Raw genomic sequence first — 27,414 nt, 5'->3', positions numbered from 1 at the left:
TACCTTTACTGCCCTAAGGGGGCGCATGGACAATACTGATACTGCTTTGCTAACTGGGGGGCCTATTTACAGAACTTTGCTGGGGCTGACGGCGGGATATCTTTTTCGGAGAGCTTGTCTGAAGAATTTGCTGGAGAGGTGTCTAAATGTCTAAATAATTATTTTTTGTTTATTATATTTACCTTTAGGCTGCAGTTTGTCCTCACTTGGACCCCCTTGACCCATGGGTCCTTTACCCACTGTGGTTATTCTCTTTTTATCGGCATCCAACTATCCAAGGACATTAGTGAGTACAAACCAGTGAGTGAGATCTCAGTGACTATGTGCTGCTAATATCCCTCTTGCAACAAAGTCAGTGGAAATTGTTCCTGGTGTCCCCATGTAGCTCAGGTCATTATTGCTGCTGCAAGGACTATGCTCAGGATCTTTAGGAGAAAGATCAGTGTCCTCAAGTTACTACCTAAACATTGCTGGAGCAACCCACTGTTACCCTTCACCCATCAAGGTTTTCTATAAGGCATCGAAAATAATACCCCCTAGACCAGGGATCTCCAAAGTTTCTAAACAAAGGGCCAGTTTACTGTCCTTCAGACTTTTAAGTTTTTGGACTGTGGCCAGTGGGAGTAGTCCTGACATCAGCGGGAGTAAACCAGTGCATCTTTGATATTAGAGGGAAGAATATTTCCCTGTCATATCAGTGAAAGGAATAGTGCCCCATTGCTGATGTCAGTAAGAGAAATACACAGTCGTTTGTGTCAGTGGAAGGAATATTGCCCCATCATTGGTGTCAGCTGAAGGAATAGTGCCCCATCGATTGTGTCAGTAAGAAGAATAGTGCCCAATTGTTGGTATCAGTTGAAGGAATAGTGGACAGTTGTTGGTATCAGTGGAAGAAACAGTGCCCCAGAATTGGTGTCAATAGAAGGAATAATTCCCCATTGCTGGTGTCAGTAAGAGGAATAGTGCCCCAACATTGGTATCAGCAGAAGGAATAGTGCCCCAATGTTGGTATCAGTAGAAGGAATAGTGTCCAGTCGTTGGGAGTCAGTGGAAGGAATAGTGCCCCATCGTTGGTGTCAGTGGGTGAAATAGTGCCCCATCATTGGTATCAGTGGAAGGAATAGTGCCCCATCGTTGGTGTCAGTGGGTGAAATAGTGCCATATCGCTGGTGTCAGTGTGAGGAATAGTGCCTTATCACTAGTGTCAGTGGAAGGAATAGTGCCCCATAGTTGGTGTCTGTGGCAGAAATTATGAAAAGTGCCCCAAGGGCCGGATAAAGATAAGTAATGGGCCCCATTTTGGAGACCACTGCCCCAGACTGATCACTGAGCTGAAAGAGTGACTGGGACTGTGTTGTGTGTTTAGCTGATAGAGCACCTACTGTAAAAAAAAAACCTTGCGACCAAACCAGTGGGCCTTTTAGGGAGTGACAGCTACACAAGCTAAGAACATTTTCAGCAAATACAGAAAATACTTGCTGATCCAGCCAGAAATGCAGCGTCCTTGTCACTTTCTGTGAGCTGCATTTTAGGAAATCTTCCTTACATGATACCTTCTGTAAACAGATTGCCCTATAACACCCCCCCCCCCCAATGTAATGGAGATGGGATAGGGACATGTTTGTAGGCCATATTAGAAGAGCAACACGGGGTGACAACAATGACTTCCTCAATAGATAAGGTGAAGGAGTGAGTGTAGCCATCCAGTGGGTAATATGCAGTATTATCAGGTGAAAATAAAGCAAAAGGAAATTAATGCAGCCACCACACCACATACTGGTAAGCTGAAACAAATTACATTTCTGGTTTTATAGTTTAGATACAATTTTATGGCTTATATGAAAGTTTAGTGATTGGGTGTACATCTACTTCACTTTTTGGTCGGAGCACACCTTTAATTGCTCCAGAAGACTGCCATAACTAGCGATGCTTCTAAGAAATGACATTTAAGAAAATTTCAGTAGGACATCAAACCGACACATGAAATGAAGCTTGGCATTTCTTCCCCTCCATGCCTCACAACATAGCCTTCTGCAAACAGGACAGGCTCATTAGACGGAACTCGGCGGCTCCCCCCTGACAGATTGATTAGCCACTATGAAAGCTGAAGTAAAGTAAAAAAGTAAAAAAAAAGAAGGGGGGGGGGTCTTTCACTTTGAAACTAAATCTACTGTAGAACAAAAGCCAGTCCTGAGGCAGCTGGATTATTCCGAGAGGCCACCCACATTGCCACAAAGACCATGTGACTCCTTGTCACATCCTGGAGTCATTTCCAGCCAGCGTGTGCGTGAGTTTGTATTCCGCTCGGAGAAAGAGAGAGGAAAAAAAGAAGACGAGATATATTAGGACAAAACATATGGAAACACTTTCAGCAAATCTGCTGCCATGAAATTTATAATGAGCCGAGAGGCTTCAGATGTGGTCAGGAGCCTGAGATAAGACCCTCTAAAACAAGGACAGACGACAAGCCTACCCTTGCCCGTCTTTGCTTTGCAGAAGGCAAAAGAAAAAAATGGGAGGGCAGGGGATCAGAATGTCGCCGACATAAATATCTGATAACGGATGGTCAAGTGGATTTCAACTGAGCACCTGTCACTCAAGCTTGAGTCCAACGATGTGGGGAGATTCTTGGAAGCCGAGACTACAAAGGGGGCTCTTTTCACTACACGTGCGCCCGGGTCAGCTCTCTCCCAAACTCCATTTATAATTCTGATAGAACTCTGAAAAGTTAATCGCCGACAGAATAAGCTGCGGGGGGACCGGAGCATTTAATGTAGTTTTCGATAAGGCATGTTCAAGATTCTGCAGTGTCAGGAGAACGTGATTAATCGTCTGCTGGGGGCGCTGAGAATCAGCATTTGTTATCCGGGATTAGGGAAGAATTAAGAATGTATAGGTAGAGAATGCTGCGGTAGACGAGGCTAGTGTTGTTCAAGGGAAAAGTCGTCTTTGCTCGCCAGAAAATGGAAAAAAAAAAGTGTTTTATTTGGACATATATTTTACTTTCAAATGATGTCCTCAATCGTTTCACAGTACATGTAAATCCTGACTGAATGACTTTTCATCTGCTAAAAAATGTTGTATTATAAAGAACTGACATTTTTTTCCTAATAAAATACTGCTTTCACTGTGTTTTCATCCTATGTTCCATTGTAGTCCAGCTGATCTCCTTGCATACTTTTTGCAGCAATGAGTAATGAGTGTGAAAACTGCCACTTGTAGTCTCCAACAGAAGTTCATGTGATAGAGTTAGCAGGGGGGACAGAAACAAAGAATGCTGTCACTCTATAAGAGGAAGAAACTGATTTAGATTTTTTTGTGGTGCTATGTATCATATACTCACCGGCCACTTTATTAGGTACACCTTGCTACCCACTGTGGTCTTCTGCTGCTGTAGCCCATCTGCTTCAAGATTCTATGTGTTGTGCATTCAGAGGTGGTATTCTGCATACCTTGGTTATTTGAGTTACTGTTGCCATTCTATCATCTCAAACCAGTATGCCCATTCTTCTCTGACCTCTGACATCAACAAGTCATTTTTGCCCACACAACTGCCGCTTAGCAATTGAACAGGTGAACCTAATAAAGTGACCGTTGACTATATATATTTGCCCTATTTTTTTAACTTCTGGCTAGGTTCCTCTGTATCCCTCTCGCCACATAACACACGCATGCAAGCAGTTGGAATGGCATGGAGCTCCCATGTGACCCTCCACCACTATGTCACTCTACGTGTCAGAGTGTCCTGTGAATGAGCCGGTATTGCATATGATAGGAGCCCTCTGCAGAGCCGGGGATCCTGTGGAAAGCATGATACACATAACTATTGACAAAGAACTGTTTCAACGCATGCTGCAACCATTAAACATGATTTGGCAGGTTGTGCAACTTTGACCCTTTCCTGCTTTCTGTCCCACCAGCATTCTCTGGTGTGTTGATTTACAAAAGTTCCCAGGTATGTTTATTGACCTCCAGTTGTCCTCCTTCTTATCTGCACTTAACCCGCTTTAAACCCCATTCACCCCATTTGTTCCCCTTTTTTGCGCATTTCCCTAAACATGACAATGCTCTACATCAGGGGTCTCTAAACTTTCTAAACAAAGGGCCAGTTTACTGTTCTTCAGATTTTACGAGGGCCAGTAGGAGTAGAAAAGGTCCCGACGTCAGTTGAAAAAAAATAATACCCCACTGTTTGGTGTCAGTGGGAAGAATTCTGCCGCATCATTGATGTAATTGGATCCTATCATTTGTGTCACTGGGAGGAATTGTGCCCCATCATTGATGTAATTGGGCCCTATCAATTGTGTCACTGGGAAGAATTGTGCCCCATCATTGATGTAATTGGGCCCTATCAATTGTGTTACTGGGAGGAATTGTGCCCCATCGTTGGTGTCATTGAAAGGAGCTGTGCCCCATCATTGGTGTAAGTGGCGGGAATTATACCCAATTGTTGGTATCAGTAGATGAAATAGTGCCCCAAGGGCCAGATAAAAGCAAGCAAAGGCCCACAATTGGCCCCCCCGGGCCGCAGTTTGGAGACCACTGCTCTACATCAAAAATCCCATTCTTTTCTATTGTGGCTGTTTACATCTCTATGCTCAGTCACTTGAAGCTCATAAAAGTATGTAAAAGGCTACATTTTGGAGCTGTGACGTGCATTTTTGAAGCGCTTGTAAACACAAGACAGTTTTTGCACATTTTTTGAGCCTGCAGTACTATTCTCCTTTGCTTTCCTCCTCCTCTCCTGCCCCCAATAAAGATCTGAGCTTGCATACATGTGCAAAAACATTTGTAAAACACATGTTCAAAGCTACACTCTAAAACAATGCGTGAAAAAAAAACTTCCAAATCGCCTGAAAACGCTTATCTGTGAATGAAAGCTAAAGCCGATTTTGCATTCCCATAGATTTGTATGGGAATACAATACCTGTCTGATGCAAACAAAAGCCCCATGGACACAGGCCCTACATGTGTTCGCTGTTTACTTCAGTGACCTCAACTGCTATCTTTTGGTTTTTTGATTAAAATGAGCCGTATACAGAGTTCTGGAAAGCAAAATGGCATAGCTATAATTAGGGTTACCAAGGATACTGGATTTATTAGTCAGACTCAGACTTTTAAAGGTGGCATAAAACTGGTAGACCCAAGAGAGATATTGGACTCTATTGTACTTGGATGTGATATCAGTTAACTGAAAATCGATGCAACACCACCAATGACCACTAGGGTGCGCATGTCAGACATTGCTAAAAGCAAAACAGTGTCTCAATTATATTAAAGAAAATTTGAGAATAAAAAAAGATTGGCATCTGCTACAGCTAACTTGAGTTTAAGGCTCCATGCACACTGACTTAAAAAAAACGCTGCTCCCCAGTGAGCCGGTCTTGCTGTATCCTGTGCTTGGAGAGGGACGATTCCGCTTTCCTTCTCCTCCTATTCTCCTTCCTTTTTTTTTCCCTCTCTTTCACGTTCCCACTCAGTACCTTTACCACCCCCCTTCCCCATTTGGGAACGCCCAGCTATTGGCTTTTGTGCCATGTTTTATGCTTGCGGTGTCCATAGAGTGGCCGAAGTATACAAGTTAAAGAAGAGCATGCTATCTTGGTTTCTCTGGTTAGTCTCTATAGTTGGGTACCCTCGTGATATGTCCCAGAGCTCGTGGCCCTGTATTGTGGATACCTAATGACCCACTTGGTGCTGTTCTACTGTTACCTGTCATAGCTCTACATTCTTGCCTAACTCATAAGTGATTGTATTACCTGAGTACCCACTTGTGAACGATCACTTGTTTGTACTCTATTTGACTTAAAACAAAAAATGAAAGTAAAGGAACAAAATAAAAAATGCTGCTCCTAGAGGAGTTTAGCATTTTGCCTGTACAAGCAACTAATGTTATCCTATGTGCCCATGTACATTTGGCAGTCTAGAGGTGTTTTGTAAGCTCAGCATTTAGAGGCAGAAAGAAAACCTTCTGTTCTGCATTTTTGAGAACATTTTCTGGCAGAAAAACAAATGCTAAAAGCATCTAAACACTAGTACAAAAAAAACCCACTAAAAATGAGTGTTTTATTTTTTTTTCTGCAAAGAGCACTGGCATTTTTTTAAGCTAGTATACATGGAGCCTAGAAAGCTGAGGGCTCTGACGTCATTCTGATCCTACTTTCATTGCCCAATCACTAACCTTGAACATAAATGCAAGGTAGGAGCTTTTTAGACTCCACTGGCCTCATGCTTGTTTCAGGGCCTGCCTCTTCAAGTTATCAATGGCAGCTCACATATTTATATCCTCATTGATTTTCTTGAAAGCCAGGTCAAATCACTTATTGCCTGACTGTAATTAGCAGTAATGCACAGTGCAAATAACAGCAGCCCCACAAAAGAATTGGCACATGCAATGATTTTTTTAGACTAATATTGATATTATGCCCATCCACACAGCACCAGATTCAAAATTCTAGATGCAAAATTATAAAGGAAATTACATTTTCAATGTAAGGCCTATACTTAATACCCAACTCCAGGAAACCTGAATATTCTCCTTTGCAGTGGGGCTGCACCCACACTACTAGGATTAACTGAAGGTTTAGTCTAGAGCAGGGGTCCCCCAGCCTTCTAACCAAAGGGCCATTTCATTGTCCTTTATTGTCCAGACTATGGCCAGTAGGAGTAGATAATGTCTCGGGCTTTGCGGTAATACAATTGCATAGTACCTCTGTGGTCAGTAGGAAGAGAAATAGTGCTTCATCATTGGTTTTAGTGGGAAGAATGGTGCCTCCATCGTTGGTGTCAATGGGAGAAATACTGCTCCATCACTGGTGTCAGTTGAAGGAAGAGTGCCCCAATTTTGATGTCAGTTGAAGAAATTGTGCCCCATTGTTGGTGTAAGTGGAATAAATAGTGTACCATTATAGTGTAACATCACTGTTGTCAGAGGAAGAAGTTATGCCGCATTGCTGGTTTCAGAGGGAGGAATAATATCCCAAGGGTCGGATAAAGGAAAGCATCATTGGTGTCAATGGGAAAAATAGTGCCCCCATTGTTGGTGTCATTGGGAGAAACTTTGCTCCATCGTTGATATCAGTGGAAGGAATAGTGCCCCAATGTTGGTGTCAGTGGAAGGAATAGTGCCCCATCCTTGGTGTAAGTGGAATGAATAGTGTGCCATCATAGTGCAACATCAATGGTGATAGAGCAAGATGTTATGTTGGTGTCAGAGGGAGGAATAGTATCCCAAGGACTGGATAAACATAAGCATCATTGGTATCAATGGGAGGAATAGTGCCCCCATTGTTGGTGTCAATGGGAAAAATAGTGCTTCATCGTTGGTGTCAGTTGAAGTGCAACATCGCTGGTGTCAGAAAAAGAAGGTATGCCTCACTGTTGGTGTCAGAGGGAGGAATAGTATCCTAGGGGCTGGATAAAGGCAAGCAAAGGGCTGCATCTGGCCCGCGGTCGCAGTTTGGAGACTATTGGTCTAGAGGCTGCAAAAAGCAATTTTACTTACCTGATCCTCCACTCCCCTGGCAGACTGCACTCCCCTATTCTCTAGCAGTGGTCTGTCCCTCTGCTTCCCCACGGCCAATGCAGGGCTGATTACATACACAGAACATCTACTGTTCCATGCCCCCTAGACCTAAACGAGCAGTTTATCCTTGGCAGTGCCACTTCAAGGAAGAATTTTCACGTTTCCTGAAGGTCAGCCATAAATAATATTCGCACATGGTAAGCAGGAATTATATCTTTTTTCTCATTTCCTCAGCAGTAGAAGAGTTCCACTTTACTTTTGCACTCTATTGGACTTTGCCACTATTAATATATATAGCTGTAAGCAAAGTATGAGGATAAAGTAAATATTTTATCACTAACATAATGAAAATTCCAACGAGTGTCATTAATGGGAAATAACAATACATGTCACAATAGGATATGTTTATGTAGTAAGGATTATAACACAGGGCTGAGCTGTGTAATGTCTCCAGACAACAAAATAACATGATTCTGAGTGGAGTATTTATTTGCCGGCTAGAAGAAACACAGCAAAGTCAACGTGGGCCAACTAGGTGTGACGGTGACAATTGTCTTTAGACCGCCCACGCACTCATGTCATTAAAAGTGTAAAACAATGTGTCTATAAATGAACAATGAGTCTCTTTAGATCACAACTATTGGCCAATAACGTCAAAGTGGAAACATTTGTAGTGGATATTTTAATCTGCACCAGTGAGGGGTTGTGTTTGAAAGTTAACCTGTCAATACATTCATACATGGTGAAAGATGGATCAAGATTTCGATCCATGTATGGGCTACAAGGTTGTATACAAGTCAATCTATCAATCAGGAGAGATTCTCCCATCAACACTTACTGTGTTGATAGGAAAACCGAGCAATGTTCTTTCTTTCCACCCATGGTGGAAGAAAAGAAATGTGCACAATGTATGGCCTGTCTTAGTATTCTAATTAAAAAATACTGCCCATAAGTCAGCCATAGACAATGGACAGCACTGACCAGATCTTGAAACATCTATACAATAATGATTGTATACCTTACACATGCTACAATGCTACCTTTACATAGGCTGACTGCCCTTCATTCCATCATGAATGCTGCTACCAGATTCATCCACCTTACTAACCATTCACTGTCCACCACCACACTTTGCCGATCCCTCCATTAGCTTCCGTTAACCCTGTCACGGATCGCGGCGTCAGACCCCAGACCTTCTCACCAAACTCGTGACCGAAGGACTGGCCAATCGGAAATCGCGATGTGACGTGCGTAACAATGACACACCCAGCTGCACCCTGCACAGCGATTTTCCAGCTAATGGACTACAATCTGTGCCTGCAGCCTGAATGCGCTTGTTACTGGGTCAGGTTAATCACGCAATTAACAATTCACTGCCACCACCTCCTTTTGAACAGAGAAAGAGGAAAATCACGTTATCAGTATAACGCTATAATGATTGAAATAATCGTCTGTATAAAACGGTCTGCAGGCCGATTATACAGAGGTTTAAACCAACAGTAGCATCTCTTCAAAAGGCAGGGATTCGTAAATTGCAATTAAAAGCTATATTAACAGTTCAACACTTTCAGAAAGGAAGATTTATTACTAAAAGGTCAAACAGGGTGCAATAAAAATATTTACATTAAAAAGATGTAACTAAGATATATATATATATACACACACACACACACACACAAAGAACCATAGCACAGCAAAGAGATATCAGAGAGAAAGGGAAGAGTTAAAGTACTTGCCAAACCCCTGGGTCAGCAGATCCAAGTTGCAGAGCAGAAGCGGGATTTGATCTTCATATGTTACGATGGAAAGATAGATGTCTTCAACTTACTTTTTAGGCCTGCTAGCCTGTTTTTTAAAGTCCCCCAGCAGGGGGGTGGCTCTGAGTAACTGACCAATACGCTGTTTAGGGAGGGATTGGCAGGCGGAACCCAAAATTAGAACCAGCATCTTTCAGAATTCATATTCTGTCCTATAACTTCCCAGCTGCACAAGCAACAATCTCTCCGCGGGTATTTTATTATGCAGATAAGTCTAAGGATCATGTAGATATGAATTATGAAATTGTAGGTTACACGGTGTACGAGTTCTATGTTTTGGCTCCCCTGATGATCTGAGGTGGACGAGTGACCCATCAAAATGTTTGTCGGAGCATTGGCCATCTGACGAGGTGCCCGGTTTTTATGTAAGTCTTCCATATTTCCAGATATGAAACATAAGGGAAAAACTGATTTTACCAGAAGTTATCTGATCCTGCCACCTAAGCTGAGCTAGGTTTTATGAGGTTACAATTCTTTCAATTCCTGAGAAAGCTGCCTTATCTCTGTTACGAGGTGAGAAATTACACAGGTTCTTGGGCAGAGAGGCTCTGTCTCTCATGGCCTTATCCTGGCCTAGGTGAGAAAGGCTACACTTTCGCAGACTGCTAGGCACTGAACTAGGTGCCTTGGCCTGTCAGTGACCCATAACCAGCCACATCTGTCACTGTGCCTCTCAGGAAGGAAGAGGGGAAGGAATGAGGGGAGAAAATGGGGAAGCTTAACAAAATGGTAGGACCGTGTCCATCTCTGATGCGTAAGTGTGCGACAAACCCAACAAATAAAATGTAGAATACTATCAACAACCTACAAAGCCATCCACAAGTCCGCCTTAAGCTACATCACCAGTCACATCTCAAAATACCAACCAAACTGTTCTCTTTGGTCCACCCAAGACCTCTTGCTCTCTATCTTCTCTGTCATCTCTTACCATGTTTATATATATATATATATATATATATATATATATATATATATATATATATATATAAAAATATATAAATCCTGTATGATAATAATAATAATATGCATATCAAATGATGTTTCTGGGTAAACAAAATATTATTGTATAGAAGTTTTTGGTTATCTTAACGTGGAAAAACAGATGTCCAAAGGATAACTGTTGATGAATTTTGGCTCTGCAGACCAATTTGTCTAGGTTAGATCTTTGCTAGGTGAACTAACATTTGACTTTAAATCACTAGTGACATCATCTTCCCAAGAGTAGCATGGGCCTGCAGAAGGCAACCTCATTCATGTGGTGTGGGTTTACAGCCTCAAAGAGGTGTCAAAGATTGGGACTAGACTGACTGCAATAAACTATGGATTGAAATGGGATGACTAGTTCTCTATAAACTGCAAAATTACATATAGACCTTTATTTAAGTACATATTGCAAATATCAGTCATGTAGCAGTAACATGTGACACCAATTGTTTATTTCATTTAGATCTTTACCATTTTAAAAAGAAGAAGAAAGGAATGGAAGGGAGGGAAAATAAGGGGCAATGTGTCTGAAGATCAGTATAATATTGTAGAGCAGCCTTTCTCAACCTTTTTACCTCAGAGGAACCCTTGAAGGAATTTTCAGGTCTCAAAGAACCCATGCAAAAATTAGTTAATCGGGTGTCAGTGGGAAGAATGTCACTTATATTGGTGGTCAGTAGGATGAACTAAATTCTTGAGAGGTGGTCAAAATGCCCCTTACATTGGTGGTCAGTAGGAAGAATTTAATTCTTACAGTGGTGGTCAGAATGCTACAGACAGCTAAACATTCATTGGTTTCATTCCACAGGTTCTGTCAAATGGCATAGGACCTGGTACTATAGAGGCACCATAAGATGGGAGATCAATTAGCCACAATCAAGGAACCCCTACCAATCACTGGAGGAACCCTAGCATTCCACAGAAGCCTTGTTGAGAATCTCTGTGGTAGAGCCTGTGGGAACTTACCTGAGATGCGTCTAGGCACATCCGAGATAGCCGGGAGCCCAGTTCCTCGGCTGGAGGATAGGGGTGTTGTGGAATGAATGGATGGAGAGGTCATCTGGCTCAGGTACGATGGATAGGACTGGTCATAAGACCACGGAGGGGATGACTGTGCTTGCCTTGGGTCTGCAAATAGAAAATGATAAAATATACTGTTACTGAGTCTCTATTCCAATAATTGTTTTTATGATATGGAGCCACCAACCATCAGTGATGGCGTTCATAAATACAAATTCTATATGTAAGCTAGATGAATGCTCCATAGTCTTAAACTCACCTGTCCATGACTGAATGAGTAATCATTGACTACATCACAGAGCTGCTTGTTAACAGCATGCCCTCATGCCCATTCACTTCTTTTCAGGAGCTCCACAGAACTAAATAGCTCCATAGAAATTATTGGGAGTGCAGAGGGTACACACAGACCTGGATGTTTTAAAGAGCTGCTCTGCGATCTAGTTGGAAATTTATACCAGAATGTGGACAGGTCAACTATAAAACCTGTAGGTGTCTAGTTAGGTACAGTTACTACATAAAAAATGAGTTCCTTTGAATTACTGTCAATTATAAATGTACAAAGGGGCAGCTATATATGCTCATTACATATGCAAGCACTGCTTCCTACTTTGTAGTGCTACAAAGTAGTAGCAGTTTACTACTCCTCCTTACAAAACAAGCCTTTGAGTCACCTGACTGATTGAAGACAATGGTGTCTTATCTAGCAGCTATTAACCATTTAAGAGAAATACACTTAATAGCCAGCTTGTAAAATTATTAAAGTCACATCAAACATTATTATAAATAAATCACAAAAAAATAATTCCAACTATCTGCTTAATGAAAATATATGTTTCCTTCCCTTACTGAGCATAGTGGATAAATATTCATTTAGTGTGAAGGCATTTTTGAATACAGGTCCGACATAAGAATAATCACTGTGCGGTGTGGAGTTTAGGGTGATGAGCGGAAATTTCCTCTCGCCCTGTTTTTTTTCCCATCTGGCAGGGTGAGGCCCAGCTGCAGATTTGGCAGGGAGGACATCTGTGTCATTTCCATAAGTCATATTGTTTGCTTTATTTCATTCTTATTTCCTAAAATTTCTGTACAAAGGAAATCCAAACTAAACAGCCTTTTACACAGCCAGCATGTGCAAGAGATTAGTGAGCTGGTCCAGGCTTTTTATAGGTCAGCCTAATGAGGTCTGCTTTAGTCATTGACCTGTACCTAACAAACTACTGGACAGTCATGGTAGACAGGATGGTTAGAGGCTGCACCAGGATAGAATCCAACCCATGACTTTTCTTGGATTAAAGGTACTTTTCCTGTTGTATAGAGTATTGCTTTCCTAACAGCTTCTCTGGTTCATGTTGAAATTGGATGATAGAGCTTTTCTGACAAACCTATTTAAGGCAGCAGTACCAATATTAGTTCTTGGTTCTGTTTTTTTTATATGAAAACCAGACAGTGTAAAATATAAAAAAAAGCCCTTTTTGAAAGACGAATATCATGACAACCCAAAGCCTCATAGACTGTTTAACAAGAAGCAGATAGGTTAGAACCTTTTTTTACAGCTGTGAACCCATGGGTGAGATTTCTCACACTTCCTGTTCCAGTGACACTTTTGCGTGCCATGGTGTAAGGGTGTTAGCGGGACAGGAAGTAAGGGAAAATCTCCCCAATGGGGACTTAGACACTTTAAAAAAAAGTTCTAACTTTATGAAAAAAAGTCTCTTAAAACTGCACCACAATGACTTTCGATGTGGGTTGCTGCTTTAGTTGCACGCAAATGACAGCAGACAGTTGTACAAGGCTGCAACTGAGCATGATTGTGGCTTAATAGCAATACATAGCAAAAGTTAAAGGGATGGATGCCGGGAATGCTGCAATTGCCACCGATGACTTGTTTTTTGAAGATTCAACAGTACTATCCTTTAGCTATTTAATGAGTCATTGACCTTGAATAAGCCTCCTGCTACTAAAATCAGCCTAACCAGACTGTAAAGACATGCACAGTACAACTCACAGAAACCTCTGCAAAGAGGTCTGAATGGCTTTAATCTCTGAATGTCAATTAGGAACTTAAAGTATACTGTATAATAATATCTAAAGCCAGAAAAATTGTATTTATTTATTTTTTTTATAAGAGTGGTGAAGGACAAATAGAGAGGGTGAGGACACGGACCAAAATAAGAACATGACAGTGGTTCTAATCCTCCCCAACTGTACCCAAAATACAAAAAAGTTAACATAAAGCATTTCTTCTATAAAATTTATTATGGAATGACAATCTAATAAAAATAAAACATAAATCTAAATAAATTGGATCAGTGCAAGAAGCCCATTTTTTTATGAATAATCACTATTAATTATATTCATGTGTTATGCATTGTAGTTATTCAGGTGCTAGTGACATAAGAAAAATTTCAGAAGGTGCAGGCAGAAGACACATATTCAGTTATATTTCCTGTACACAACAACAAGGAACACAGGTCCTCAGTGAAAATGAAGCAGCTCCTTCCTGTGCGTGCTACAAAACTGCGATACACCAAGCTGCAAATATCGCCAGTTATCTCGTTCCAAAATAAGTTAACTGGTGACTTTGAAGAGCAGCCCTTGTGCCTGTGTGCTGCACATGCTAACGATCTGAGCTCCTTTTATCTTGCTGATGACAAGTTGAGTGAGGCAACGACAGAAAAATACTAACATACAAAACACCACACTGCATTTTAACTCCTTATTTGCCAGAGATGACGTAACATCTCGTAAAACTGATTGTAACCGTAACAGGGCTGTAAGTGCAGAGTAATGGCTGCACCAGGAGATTAATGCAATGGCAATTTAAATAGTTAAATAACAAATCCCAAACAGAGGCACCCTTGAAACTGCGCATAACCATGTTTAAGAGGTTTCCAAACAAATCATTATAAAAGTGCCCATGGTTGATACAACCACTGTCACAGAGGCTTTTCATGATACATACAGCTACTCACAATGGAAGCTTGTTCTTGGTAGACTGTTCCATTGACATAGAAGCTTGTCCATAATTCACAAAACCACTGACATGACGTTTTTCCATGGTGTACCTTACCAATCATATATAAGCTTTTCCATGGTAGATCCAACCAACACTAGAGCTTGCCCATGGTCAACCCAACCACTGACATGAAAACCTGTCCATGGTTGACCAAATCATTGCATTGGATGTTTGCCCCTCGTAGACCAAAACAGTAACGTAAGAGCTTGTCCATGGTACACCCAACCACTGATATGAGAGACTGTCCTTAGTTAACCCAACTGCTGGCAAGGAAACCTTCCCATGTAGACCCAGCCACTGACATGGAAGTTTGAATATGGTAGACCCAACCAATTAAATGATAACTTGCCCATGGTAGACCCAAGCACTGTCATGGAATTGTTCCCATGGTAGACCCAACCACTGTCATGGAAGCTTGCACATGGTAGACCCAAGCACTGACATGAAAGCTTGCTCATGGCAGACCCAGCCACTGACATGAAAGTTTGCTCATGACTAACCCAATCACTGATATGGAAGTTTGACTATGACAGACCCAACCACTGACTTGAGAGCTTTCCAATAAAAGATCCAACCATGAACATGGAAGCTTGCCAATAATAGACTCAACTTCTAACATTAAACCCATTCTAAAGCCATTCTCCAATTAATCAGCTATCATTCTAACTCAAGTACACAGCCTTCTATTCTACCTGCACAAACATAGGCCAGAACTCATTCTGTTGTACCACAGGCTGGAATCTACCCTATTGAACTGTCAGTACAGTAAATCATCAAGAATAATGGCAGTGGGTGGAATATTGTGCCTAATTGTTTATTAATACAGTAATCAATGTTCCCTGCAAATACTACCACACCCGTAAAACAAATAATTGCTAGTTCCCAAGCTGTTCTAAGTGAACAGGGAAGTCTCTTCATTAGACTATTTCCTGGCTCCCTGTCAACACTCTATAATATCACTGTGAACACAAAACAGAAATAATACAACTCATCCTTGTCTAATTAATAATCATTTATCTAAGAGTAATACAACACTTAGAGAAGACCTCAAGCTAAATTAAATAGAAGGATATTGGTTTAGAAATGTAAAGCCACCAAAATCACTACATACAACTATCTAACTTTTTTTTAGATGGAAGTCACAGGAACTTGAACCATCTTTGGCTTGACCCGCTCGACAGTTTCTGGAGGCTAGAAAGAGAGGTGCTAGAACTGGACAGACCAGTTGGCGGTAAAGACAGTTTTCAAGTATCAAATGTACTGTGTTTATTATGCTAAAAAGTCAGAGGCTAGTGGTAAGGATGATTAAAAGTGTATGTCTAGGCATTACCCAAATATATCCCAAACCTACGTCTTCTTTAGATCATATCCCAGCATTTTTTTTCTTTTCTTTTACCTTGTTCCTTTAGTGAGAAACAACTTTCACTACTCCCTCATTATCAAGTTTGTTAAATTCTAGAAGTGCTCACTGCTGGGAGTTTAGTTCCTATAGACACCAGCACACCCAAAGAACTACATATCCCATGAGCCATTTTCCTACACATAGGGGTTGATTTACTAAAACTGGAGAGTGCAAAATCTGGTGCAGCTCTGCATAGAAACCAATCAGCTTCCAGGTTTTATTGCCAAACCTTAATTGAACAAGCTGAAGTTAGAAACTAATTTGGCTACCATGCACAACTGCACAAGATTTTGCACTCTCCAGTTTTAGTAAATCTACTCATAAATGTCATCCAGTTAGGGGGCTTAGATCTACTTCAAGTTAAATGATGCTAGTGCTACTTTACTGAGGAAAAAAAAAACAAGAAACACTAAGGTGTGCTCTGATTATATCTAATGACGATTGACTGATAAACTCTGGAACATTGAAAGCTCTCTGAAAGTCTGAGTTGAAGACTAGTTCACATGGCCTTGACCTAGTTTCAACATTCAAAAGATATATATGCATCTATGGAGGGAATGCTTTTGCAGTCTGCACATTTTCATAGACCCATCTACAAGAGAAACTCAGTATACGATTTGTTTATATGTACTCACAAATAAAAGACAACACGTGTTTATATCCTGGGATGATCTGGAAACTTAAGTCTACGACACTCTGCAACGTCACCAAGAAACTCTTGGAAGACTGAACTTCCTCCCCTTCCTCCATGCACATGTACCCTTGTGCAATCCAGCAATGCATGCTCAAGGATCTTTCTCGTGAAACTCTTTCAGCATTCAGACTGCACTGTTACATTAGACTGCTATCTAATATTCATATCTAGCTATAGGGGTTGATTTGCTAAAACCAATCAGTTTCCAGGTTTTTTTTGTCAGAGCTTAACTGAACAAGCTGTAGTTAGAAGCAGGTTGGCTACCATACACAGCTGCACTAGATTTTGCACTCTCCAGGTTTAGTAAATCAACCCCATTGTTTAGCTTGTCCTACAAGTGGCTGTATTTCAGCAATACCTTAGGAAGGATGTTGATTACACTCGGGACAATGAAAAAATTTGTGTTGTGATTCAGTCCAGTGGGGGTAGCAAGAAGGTCCATCACAGGGGCTGCTGATTGACATGAAAGGGAATTTGATGAGGCCACCAGTAATTTCCCCAACCCAACTTTTAAGTTTGAGAAGGACGACCGATTGAGTGAAACAATCTTACATCTAAATATGACGAAAAGTGCTTCAAAATCAAAGATGGCTCATAACTTACTTTTTCTACTATACTGTATATATATATATATATATATATCCAGGACAATAAATGCCATTACTAAGAACATGCAACTCTTGCGCTTTCATGATTCAAATTCCTGCATGCTAATTGGACTATTGCTAAGGATAGTCATAGCTTCACTGCGTCCCCCCCCACACACACACCTGAAAGTTGCATAAAGCATAAAAGATGGGCGCTTACAATCACTTCCATTCTTAGCCCGATTTCTGGTACAAAGGTGCTATGGGAAGTTATTAAGAACACAGATTTTAGTAAATTATACTGGCAGTCTTTATCAAATACATATAGTCTATTTAAAATGAATACATAACTGGATGAAAGGATAGATCCACCAGGAGTTATGCTTAAAAACAATACATAAAACATCTAATCTGTATTCTAACTGGAAGAGGCTATGAAAAAATAAAGCAATGTAAGTCTGCCCCTTACCTGCAATCTGACTCTGTCCTTGTGGATTATAAGGACTTGGTGCAGAGTTCAGGGAGGGCCGAGGACTCTGGGTAGGGACACCCACTCTCATACTGGGATGAGGGATGCGCCCTAAATCACTGAGGCGCTCAGAGAACAAACTAGGTTTAGAGTCATCAAGCTTCTGTCTGTGCCCTAGAAATAGCAAATCATAAAACGAGAGTTATTATTATTGTCAGTGAGAATCCTTCCATACAAAGTACAAAACACCCGCCTGATAGCAGGGTTCTGGTCAATCAATTATACAGAACAACCCCTAAACCTATAAAATGTCACATGGGTAAAAAATGGCTCAATGTCAATCTAAAAAAAAGAGAATACATGTCAGCACAACCCTCTCGTTGTAGATGAGACATTGATAGAGCCATCTGAACAGGACTCCTAGAATAGACATATCAGCATGAGCGGGCAATGGTATTAAAAACTGGACTGGGGCACTGTCTTGGACAACGCTTTAAGGGGCTAGAGGCAATACCTAAATAAACCATTTTAATGGCTAGAGACAATGGAAAACCTTTTTAGGAAACTTCAAAAGTTATTTGAGCAACCACTTCATGAAGGATCTGTCATTTGAAATATCTTATTCACTAATCAATTTGATATATGCTATGCAATGTTCAAATAGTTTATTTGCCATAGACATGTTTTTCCAGAGCTAGATCATCGATAGGAGCTAGCTTTTCGATTCTGCTTCTAAGCTGGGAATCAGGCAGAGAATAAACAATTTAGTACATCGCCTCAATTTGAGTTCAGATTTGCTCCTCCTGGCACTTTTCTTCAGCCAGTGTACTGGTGATATGATGTCTGGCAGATTAGCAGTAGAGGTGATTTGGGCACTTTTGACAACTTGCATTAAATGTCTATTTCAGAGGTTGCAGAAATAACAAGGGGAATCCCTTCGACAAGTCTATAGGTCATAATTCAGTAGAATGATCCAGATGCATAAACTGGGCCTTCACCAAGTACAAGGAGTTCCACTCCAAGCAGGGAAAAGTACCTGAAGTCACCTTCTGGCTAGTTCTTATAAGCTAATATTCCTCCATACCCATAATACACCTAATAAAAAAAGGAACGAGGGTGTTTTTGAGCCAAGGGAAATATTGCATGTGTATTTTGTTGTTAAGTGTATGCAAATGTTAAATCTATTCTGTATGCTTGCCATGATGCCTCGGTCTATACCAGCCTTTCTCAACCTCATTACCCCAGAAGAACATTGATATAATTTTCAGGTTTTGTGGAACCCCAGCTAAAACAAACTAATTGGGAAAATGCCCTTTACATTTGTGGGTCAGTAAAAAGAATCCCCCCCCCCCTACAGTGGTCGTCCGTGGGAATGCTACCCTTAAGAGGGCTAAAAAGATCAATGGTTTTATACAGCTGGCTCTGCCAAGTAGCTTTGGCCATAGAACTATATAGGCACCTTTAAATGGGAGAATAATCAGCCACAGCTCAAGGAACCCCTAGTAACCTCTTTAGGAAGCCTGGTTTCTCTATACAATTTTCTTACCAAAAGAGTATGACAGTAACAGGACTTCCTATTGCAGGCTGGCAATACTAAGCAAGCAACATTGTCAGCCATCAATTCAAGCACCTTTAATTGGCAGTTGGAATGCGTATCTGATAGACCTGACAATCAGTCCATCAGTCAACTTATGGAGCACACACAACAGACAACACTGCTGCTGATTGCATGGCAGAAGCTTGGCATTGTCAGACTGAAACAGAAATATTGCTAGTGCAACTATCCCCAGAATGAAGATTTGCTATAGATTTACAAAAATATGTTTGCTTAAAAAACTGTATAGAATGACATATGACATCAAACATACTGAAAATACTTTTTTTTTGTTTACATACACTTTTAAGATCTTAAAGCTGGTTCAGGTCCAAAGTTCCCATACTCCTGCTCTCCAGGTCCTTCCGGAGGACAAGACAATAGGATCTTCCCTGCTATGAAGCCACCAAGATGTCTTATATGAATACTGAGAATATGGTATTTTCTTCCGAGAATTATTTATTAGACAAAAGAAACTGGCTGTGACAAGCTTAGCTTCCAGGACACGCAGAAAATTACCATTTCAGGCTTTTAACATATCCTCACCCTCTGCAATACAGGGTACAGGCCAAATGGAAGACTGTCCACGCTCTGTGTGAAAACTAATGGAAATAAAACAGCCGCACTCCAAAGACATCAGGTCTTCCTTCCAAATTTATTGAATTGGACAAAGCACAGAGCAACCCTGCCTAGGATCGCCCACTGTAATGTGTTTCACCCGTGTGTGGGCTTAATCATAGAGAACGATTTAATCTTTACAAGGAAGCCCACGCAAGTGTGAAAACAAAAAAAAAGGTTTAAGCAATCCTAACAGTCATCTAACACTTTGCCAGCAACTCAGAGCAATACCTGCTATGCTTTTATTTCTATCTAGTGAACATGTTTCATTATGCAATAGTAAAATGTACTCAGCTTACAGTGAAGAATGACATATACTTCTGTCAGAGCTCAGTGAGTCTACTGGCTTATTTTTAACGTGTTCACTAAGTAACTCCGGAATTCAGTAATGACTCATCTTTGCAATGCAGCCTTCTGCCTCAGGTTTTATAATCTTTACTGGAATCATTATTAAAAAATAGGTACATTTATAACCAGCACCACCTCAATATGGCCCTCTCTCCCCTCTACAAATGTAAAAGCAGAACCCTCTTGCACAGAGGCAGACTACTCCCACCTTCAAGCTACTTAGCCAGCACTTGGTCAACCATGTTGTTGACACTGGTCCTGACCAAAGTTAGAGCCTGCAATACAAGAATATGTGTTCTGTCAAATGGATGTAAAAGACCCTGGAGGAATGTTTTCGGGTGACATATGGTTGTAGACCCACAGGCTGAAATTATGGAAGTCCAAGCCTAGTTAGGAGCCTTCATGTTGCTAGTGCCCTGTCCAATACAGAGCATGCCTAGCTGACAGCCGTTGAGTGGAATAGCTACCTATCTCCCTGCTAAGTTGTAGTGAAGCAAGGATAGGAATGAAAGACATGGAGGATGCCCCTTCAGAAAAAAGTCCTACACTGTACTGGAGGACACTGTGGGCCCACCTACATTCCAGAGTGTTGAACAGTGGAGGAGAGCGCCATGTGCCAAGGAACCATGGAGTAAGGCAAGTGTATCACCCCCTAAGCCAGGGGTCTCCAAACTTTCTAAACAAAAGGTCAATTTACAGTTCTTCAGACTTTAGGGGGACCAGACTGTGGTCAATGGGAGTAGAAAATATTCAGGAGTTTTTGGGAGTAATCATGGCTCCATTTTGATATTAGGGGGAGGAACAGGGCCCCATTGTTGGTGTCAGTAAAAGAAATAGTGTCCTATTGTTAGTGTCAGTGGGAGAAATAGTGCCCCATCATTGGTGTCAGTGGGAGGAATAGTGTCCCATCGTTGATGTCAAGGGGAGGAGTAGTGTTCCATCAGTGGTGTAAGTAAGAGGAAAATTGTCCCATTGTTGATGTCAGCGGGAAGAGTAGTGTCCCATCGTTGGTGCCAGTGGGAGGAATAGTGCTCCATCACTGGTGTCAGTGGGAGGAATAGAGTCCCACCGTTGATGTCAGTGGGAGGAGTAGTGTCTCATCATTGGTGTCAGTGGGAGGAATAGTGTCCCATTGATGATGTCAGTGGGAGGAGTAGTTTCTCATTATTGGTGTCAGTGGGAGGAATAGTGTCCCATTATTGATGCCATTGGAAGGAATAGTGTCCCATCGTTGATGTCAGTGGGAGGAATAGTGTACCACCATTAGTGTCACTGGGAGGAATAGTGCCCCATCATTGATGTTAATGAGAGGAATTGTGTCCCATCATTGGTGCCAGTGGAAAGAATAGTGCCCCATCATTGGTGTCAAAGGGAGGAATAGTGTCCCATCATTGACGTCAAGGGGAGGAGTAGTGTTCCATCGGTGGTGTAAGTGGGAGGAATAGTGTCCCATTGTTGATGTCAGCAGGAGGAGTAGTGTCCCATCGTTGGTGTCAGTGGGAGGAATAGTGCTCCATCATTGATGTCAGTGGGAGAAATAGAGTCCCACTGTTGATGTCAGTGGGAGGAGGAGTTTCTCATCATTGGTGTCAGTGGGAGGAATAGTGTCCCATCGATGATGTCAGTGGGAGGAGTAGTTTCTCATTATTGGTGTCAGTGGGAGGAATAGTGTCCCATTATTGGTGTCATTGGAAGGAATAGTGTCCCATCATTGATGTGAGTGGGAGGAATAGTGCCCCATCATTGATGTTAATGAGAGGAAGCGTGTCACATCATTGGTGCCAGTGGAAAGAATAGTGCCCCATCATTGGTGTCAAAGGGAGGAATAGTGCTCCATAGCTGGTGTCAGTGGATGGAATTGTGCCCTAAGGGCAAGCAAAAGGCCACTACTAACCCCCAGGATGCAGTTTGGAGACAACCGTCTTAGGCAGTTTAACTTTAAAGTGGACACAGCATCAGATATACAGTATTTGTACATTCTAAATCTATGCAAGTTGATTAATGTGTAAGCATGGCATTTCATCTAACAGAGAACACAGTGCTCCCTCTGACAATGCCTATATATGTTTTTTTTTCTCCAAAGGATGGACCCCTTTTTGTGTTGGTAATATTCAGGGTTAGTATTCAGGGTTAGTATCTACTTCCTGGACTAAGATGACAGCTCAGAGATTACACTGCCGAGTGCAGGTCCCGGCTGTGTTCACAAATGTCTAGCACATATCAGCCCCACACCTCGAGACAAAGAAATGCTTTCTCCTGCCTGCAGCACAGTGATGACATCATCACAGCCTAGGCAAGGTCACAGCCTGGCATTCATAATAAAAGGTGGAGCAATATTATGACCTATCAGGAGTGTATGAATGCAGACCTATAAAATTACTGAGAGGTCCACTTTTGTCAGCTAATAGTCACACTGTTCCATAGGCATCATGAGGTGCAGTGGACTGGAAAGTGCTGCTTTGGCTCCTTATTATTAACTTCCAAAAAAAAAAATGAACCTCATATACTATATATCCTTTGTTTAGGAGGGGTGCTCAATCATTAGGTGGACCCTCCTTATTTCAAATTACATGGATCCAATTCCACTCATTAATGGTCACCACGCCTTGCTGCCCTCCTACGACTAGGGTATTCCAAACTCACTATGTATAAAAAACAGAGAGGGAGCAAGCACCAGCCTAGTGCATTATATTTAACCACCATTTATTAAAAAGGAAAGTAGATCATTATACTCACAAACCAGTAAAAACAAGACATACTCAACCAGTTTAGCTTTGATGAAGAGGGGACCCCCCCTTGAAATGCATCAGTTTTTGCAGACCCGTGTGGCATCTTCACCAACATACAAGAAGCATGCGTAGCGGTTCTGGTGGTTTTCCATTTAGATATTTATGATGAGCATGTCCTTTTCACTGGTTTGTGTGTATAATGACCTACTTTCCTTTTTAATAACCACTGTAAAAGACGTAGCAGAACACATTTTGGCCAAAATTTATGAAGAAATTTTATTTTTTTATTGGATATGTATTGGAAACTAAAAAATATTTTTTTTTTTCAAAATGTTTATATCACAAAAAAATATATACAAAACCCAGTGGTGATCAAATGCCATCAAAGAAAGTGAAAAAAATATTATATAAATTATGTTTGGGTACAGTGTTGCATGACAACGCAATTACCAGTTAAAGTAGTGCAGTTCTGAACAGCAAAATATAGCCTGGTCATGAAGGGGAGCAAATCTTCCGGAGCTGAAATGATTAAAGAAAATGCACTAGGCTGGTGTGCCCTCTGTGTTTGTTATACATATCCTGGTAAAAGACTGTGGAAGATCAGCCACTCAGTTAAATGACTGCCAAATCTGTTTGTAGCAGCTCTCATTCAATCAACTGTGCTGGAGTGCTAAGAAGCAGCATGCAGGTAGGAGCAAAGAGCAGAGAGATGAAAACTTACTGAAAACAACTCACTCCTTGTGAAGCTGATATCCTTTCTTCAAACCACTGAAAAAGTATGCAAAGCATGTGCTCACTGAAAATGCATTGTATATATTTCATTTTAAACTCTAGGCAGACATTACAGCCAAAAATTAATGGAGCTCTGTATTTATTCCTATAATTTTTAAATAGCATTTTTTATGCAATATGTAAGCACCTGAAGTTTACATGATTTAATCTTTTTGTAATCCCCACAGCTGGCAGCCAATCGGATGAGTTGCATGTAACAAGGAACATATTGTTAGGAGGAGTGAGCAGAGAGAAGGTTGACTTTATCACTTTGTTACTGCTCCTCCATCGCCTAATCAGAAGGCTGAGAGTGGACAACACCATTCCTCAGCTGTATGTGCTTTCATCCACCTGGCTGCGCTGCGTGGCAGGACTGTGTAATTTTCAATACTCTATGGAGAGAAATAGAAATACTTTTGATTTTTTTTTAAATTGGACTTTCACTTTAAAGGTTATCTTATTTCATTTTGTCCTCTGAGAAAGTTGGGGGGGGGTACAAGGTCATGCTGGGACTTGTAGTTTTTTTGTTTTTTTATTAAATGTGGGGTCTTTCTAGGCACAAGCAGGCTCATATCTCTTCCTGTGGCATCCACTATGATCATTTCTGTGCTGTTTGAAGCAACTGATAAAAAAGCTGCGGTCTCCTCTGCCTAGCTGATGCCTGATGATGGTTACATGTGTGTTTCTCACAGCGCTTCGGGAGGAAGTCTGATAAATGTCTTTGGCAATAAACACCCCTGAGTGAGTGATAGGGTCCCTTCACACGCCGGTGCAAGTATTACAACAGGGAGGATGAATATGCCAGCAGGAGACAGCGGGGGTCTCTTGTGGTTTGCAAACAGGAAATGTGTAAAGCAAAGATCAAGCAAGGTCTCAGACTGAGCAATAAAAACACTGAAGACTCACAGGACAAACAAAAACTACAGCTGTTACAGGCAGCCATTGCAGACAGCTGGACAGTCTGAGTCCCTTCACTTCCCAGGGAACTGCAACACTCAGCATGCCCTGCCAGTCATTATGGTAGGTGTATGATAACACTGGACTAATGTGGGTACAAGTAAATCCAAATGTATCAAACAGTGCTCAGTTTACAATAGCGGTAAGGATCACATTCTGGGCTTAGGCTGCTGACGTTCTGATCACAATGATCCAAATTGTTGGGCAGCACAGTGGCTAAGTGGTTAGTCCTTCTGCCTGGCAGTACTCGGGTCGCCGGTTCAAATCCCAACCACAGCACTACCTGCCTGGAGTTTGCATGCTCTTCCTGTGCCTGTGTGGGTTTCCTCCAGGTACTCCTGTTTCCTCCCACACTCCAAAGACATGCTGGTAGGTTAATTGGCTCCTGTCTAAATTGTCCCTAGTATGTGTATGTATGAATGTGACTTAGCTACCTTAGATTGTACACCCTTTGAGGGTTAGGGACTGATGTGAATGTACAATATATATGTAAAAGCGCTGCGTAAATTGATGGCGCTATATAAGTACCTGAAATAAATAAATTGTTCAACAGATAAAAAAACCCAACAGATGTGCGGTTAGGAACGCCTAGGACAAACTTGCATTTTACCTCAGATTCCTTTAAAAACTTTTTTGTTAGAAACAACAGATACAGCCAACATGTGTCGGGTGAAGAACTCCCCCTTCTTCAGGGCTTGAGTAATGATTTGTAATGTAATGAGAATGGGCTACCACAGAAGGCCGAAACTGAGGCTAGTGTTTTCTAAAGACATGTATACAAACTAGAGAATACACTGGTGGGGTAACTGTTGCTATATAGTGCACTTGGGCACCAGCCCTTGGAAAATAGATAAGGCCATGATTGTCAGTTCTTCCTTAAATCATCATACAAATATATATTTGAAATCACATTTTTTTGGGGGGAAATAACATGGTGATTTCTGCCAATTACACCCCTTCAGCCTGTGTCTTAGAATAACAGGGATGTGAAGCCTCCAGCAATCAAGATGTAATATCCCACCTCACTGTGTTTAGCTGGTTAGTGGGTATGGAAGAGGGAGGGAGTGGGCTGTCATTTACCACTGTGTATACGTCCATATGTGTGACTCTATAGTCACATGGGCTGCTCAGATGTGATAGGGAGGATTTTCTCTGCATAGAAACCTAACTGAAAACTGAGCATGTGCAGAGCTGCCAACAGTGCTCTGCAAAATCCCCAACTGCAGTGGGGACATGGACAGAAGGGGAGACAGAAAACAGGAAGATCAAGCAGGTTTTTTGCAGAATACAGAAAACTAATCCCATAGTGACTGAGTGAGTATGAACAGCATGTAATACAGCTTTTATTGATAATTTTTTATGAAGTGGGATTAGCGACACTTTAATACACACACACATACACTAGGACATGTTTGCAGAATGTTTTGGGATAATGCAAGAAAACTGGAGAGCGCCCACATAAAGTTGAAGAGAACAAGCAAATTCCACACTAGCAAAATCCCTGAACTATCTGCAATGATGTTTGAATTGCTTACTCACAAGCTGTGTAGGTCCGCTGGATGAAGAAAAGCCTCTTTCTACAGTGTGACCGATGTCTCCTATGCTGGCAGTCATTAGGGACTGAATGTGATATAGAACAGTACAGTACAGGCATCCCAGCATTCAACTGTCTCCTTCATTATACACTAAAGTAACAGTATATAGTACAGTACAGGCATCCCCTGCACCCCATTGTCTTCAGTATACAGTACAGTAACAGTATATAGTACAGTACAGGCACCCCCTGCACCCCATTGTCTTCAGTACACAGAATAGCAACATTATATAGTACAGTACAGGCATCCCCTGCACCCCAATGTCTTCAGTATATAGTACAGTACAGGCATCCCCTGCACCCCAATGTCTTCAGTATATAGTACAGTACAGGCATCCCCTGCACCCCATTGTCTTCAGTACACAGAATAGTAACATTATGTAGTACAGTACAGGCATCCCCTGCACCCCATTGTCTTCGGTATATAGTACAGTACAGGCATCCCCTGCACCCCATTGTCTTCAGTACATAGAATAGTAACATTATGTAGTACAGTACAGGCATCCCCTGCACCCCACTGTCTTCAGTATACAGTACAGTAACAGTATATATATATATATAGCATAGTACAGGCAGCCCCTGCACCCCATTGTATTCAGTATACAGTACAGTAACAGTATATAGCACAGTACAGGCATCCCCTGCACCCCATTGTCTTCAGCATATAGCACAGTACAGGCTTCCCCTGCAGCCCACTGTCTTCAGTATACAGTACAGTAACAGTATATAGTACAGTACAGGCATCCCCTGCACCCCATTGTCTTCAGTATATAGTATAGTAAAGGCATCCCCTGCACCCCATTGTCTTGAGTATACAGTACAGTAACAGTATATATTACAGTACAGGCATCCCCTGCACCCCATTGTCTTCAGTACACAGAATAGTAACATTATGTAGTACAGTACAGGCATCCCCTGCACCCCATTGTCTTCGGTATATAGTACAGTACAGGCATCCCCTGCACCCCATTGTCTTCAGTACATAGAATAGTAACATTATGTAGTACAGTACAGGCATCCCCTGCACCCCACTGTCTTCAGTATACAGTACAGTAACAGTATATATATATATAGCATAGTACAGGCAGCCCCTGCACCCCATTGTATTCAGTATACAGTACAGTAACAGTATATAGCACAGTACAGGCATCCCCTGCACCCCATTGTCTTCAGCATATAGCACAGTACAGGCTTCCCCTGCAGCCCACTGTCTTCAGTATACAGTACAGTAACAGTATATAGTACAGTACAGGCATCCCCTGCACCCCATTGTCTTCAGTATATAGTAT

General features: G+C 41.5%; 1 protein-coding gene across 2 annotated transcripts in view; it reads right to left on the bottom strand.

Annotated features, from left to right (window-relative positions):
* Positions 1 to 27,414, bottom strand: part of RUNX2 (RUNX family transcription factor 2) — a 292,530-nt gene that overhangs the window by 21,027 nt on the left and 244,089 nt on the right. Inside the window, exons 6-7 of one of the 2 annotated variants that reach the window (XM_089686062.1) lie at positions 17,515 to 17,688; positions 11,293 to 11,454 (exon numbers count right to left, since the gene is read on the bottom strand). In XM_089686062.1, the coding sequence (XP_089542188.1) occupies positions 11,293 to 11,454; positions 17,515 to 17,688 (336 nt within the window). The remainder of the gene's footprint in view (positions 1 to 11,292; positions 11,455 to 17,514; positions 17,689 to 27,414) is intronic. The other variant, XM_089686063.1, reaches the window with a different exon arrangement.

Source organism: Staurois parvus, unplaced genomic scaffold (assembly GCF_062004578.1).
Source record: "Staurois parvus isolate SC_StPar_1 unplaced genomic scaffold, SC_StPar_1.0 ptg000390l, whole genome shotgun sequence".
NCBI lineage: Eukaryota > Metazoa > Chordata > Amphibia > Anura > Ranidae > Staurois > Staurois parvus.
Note: the sequence above shows the minus strand (reverse complement) of the source record. Positions and strands in the feature narration are given on the sequence as shown.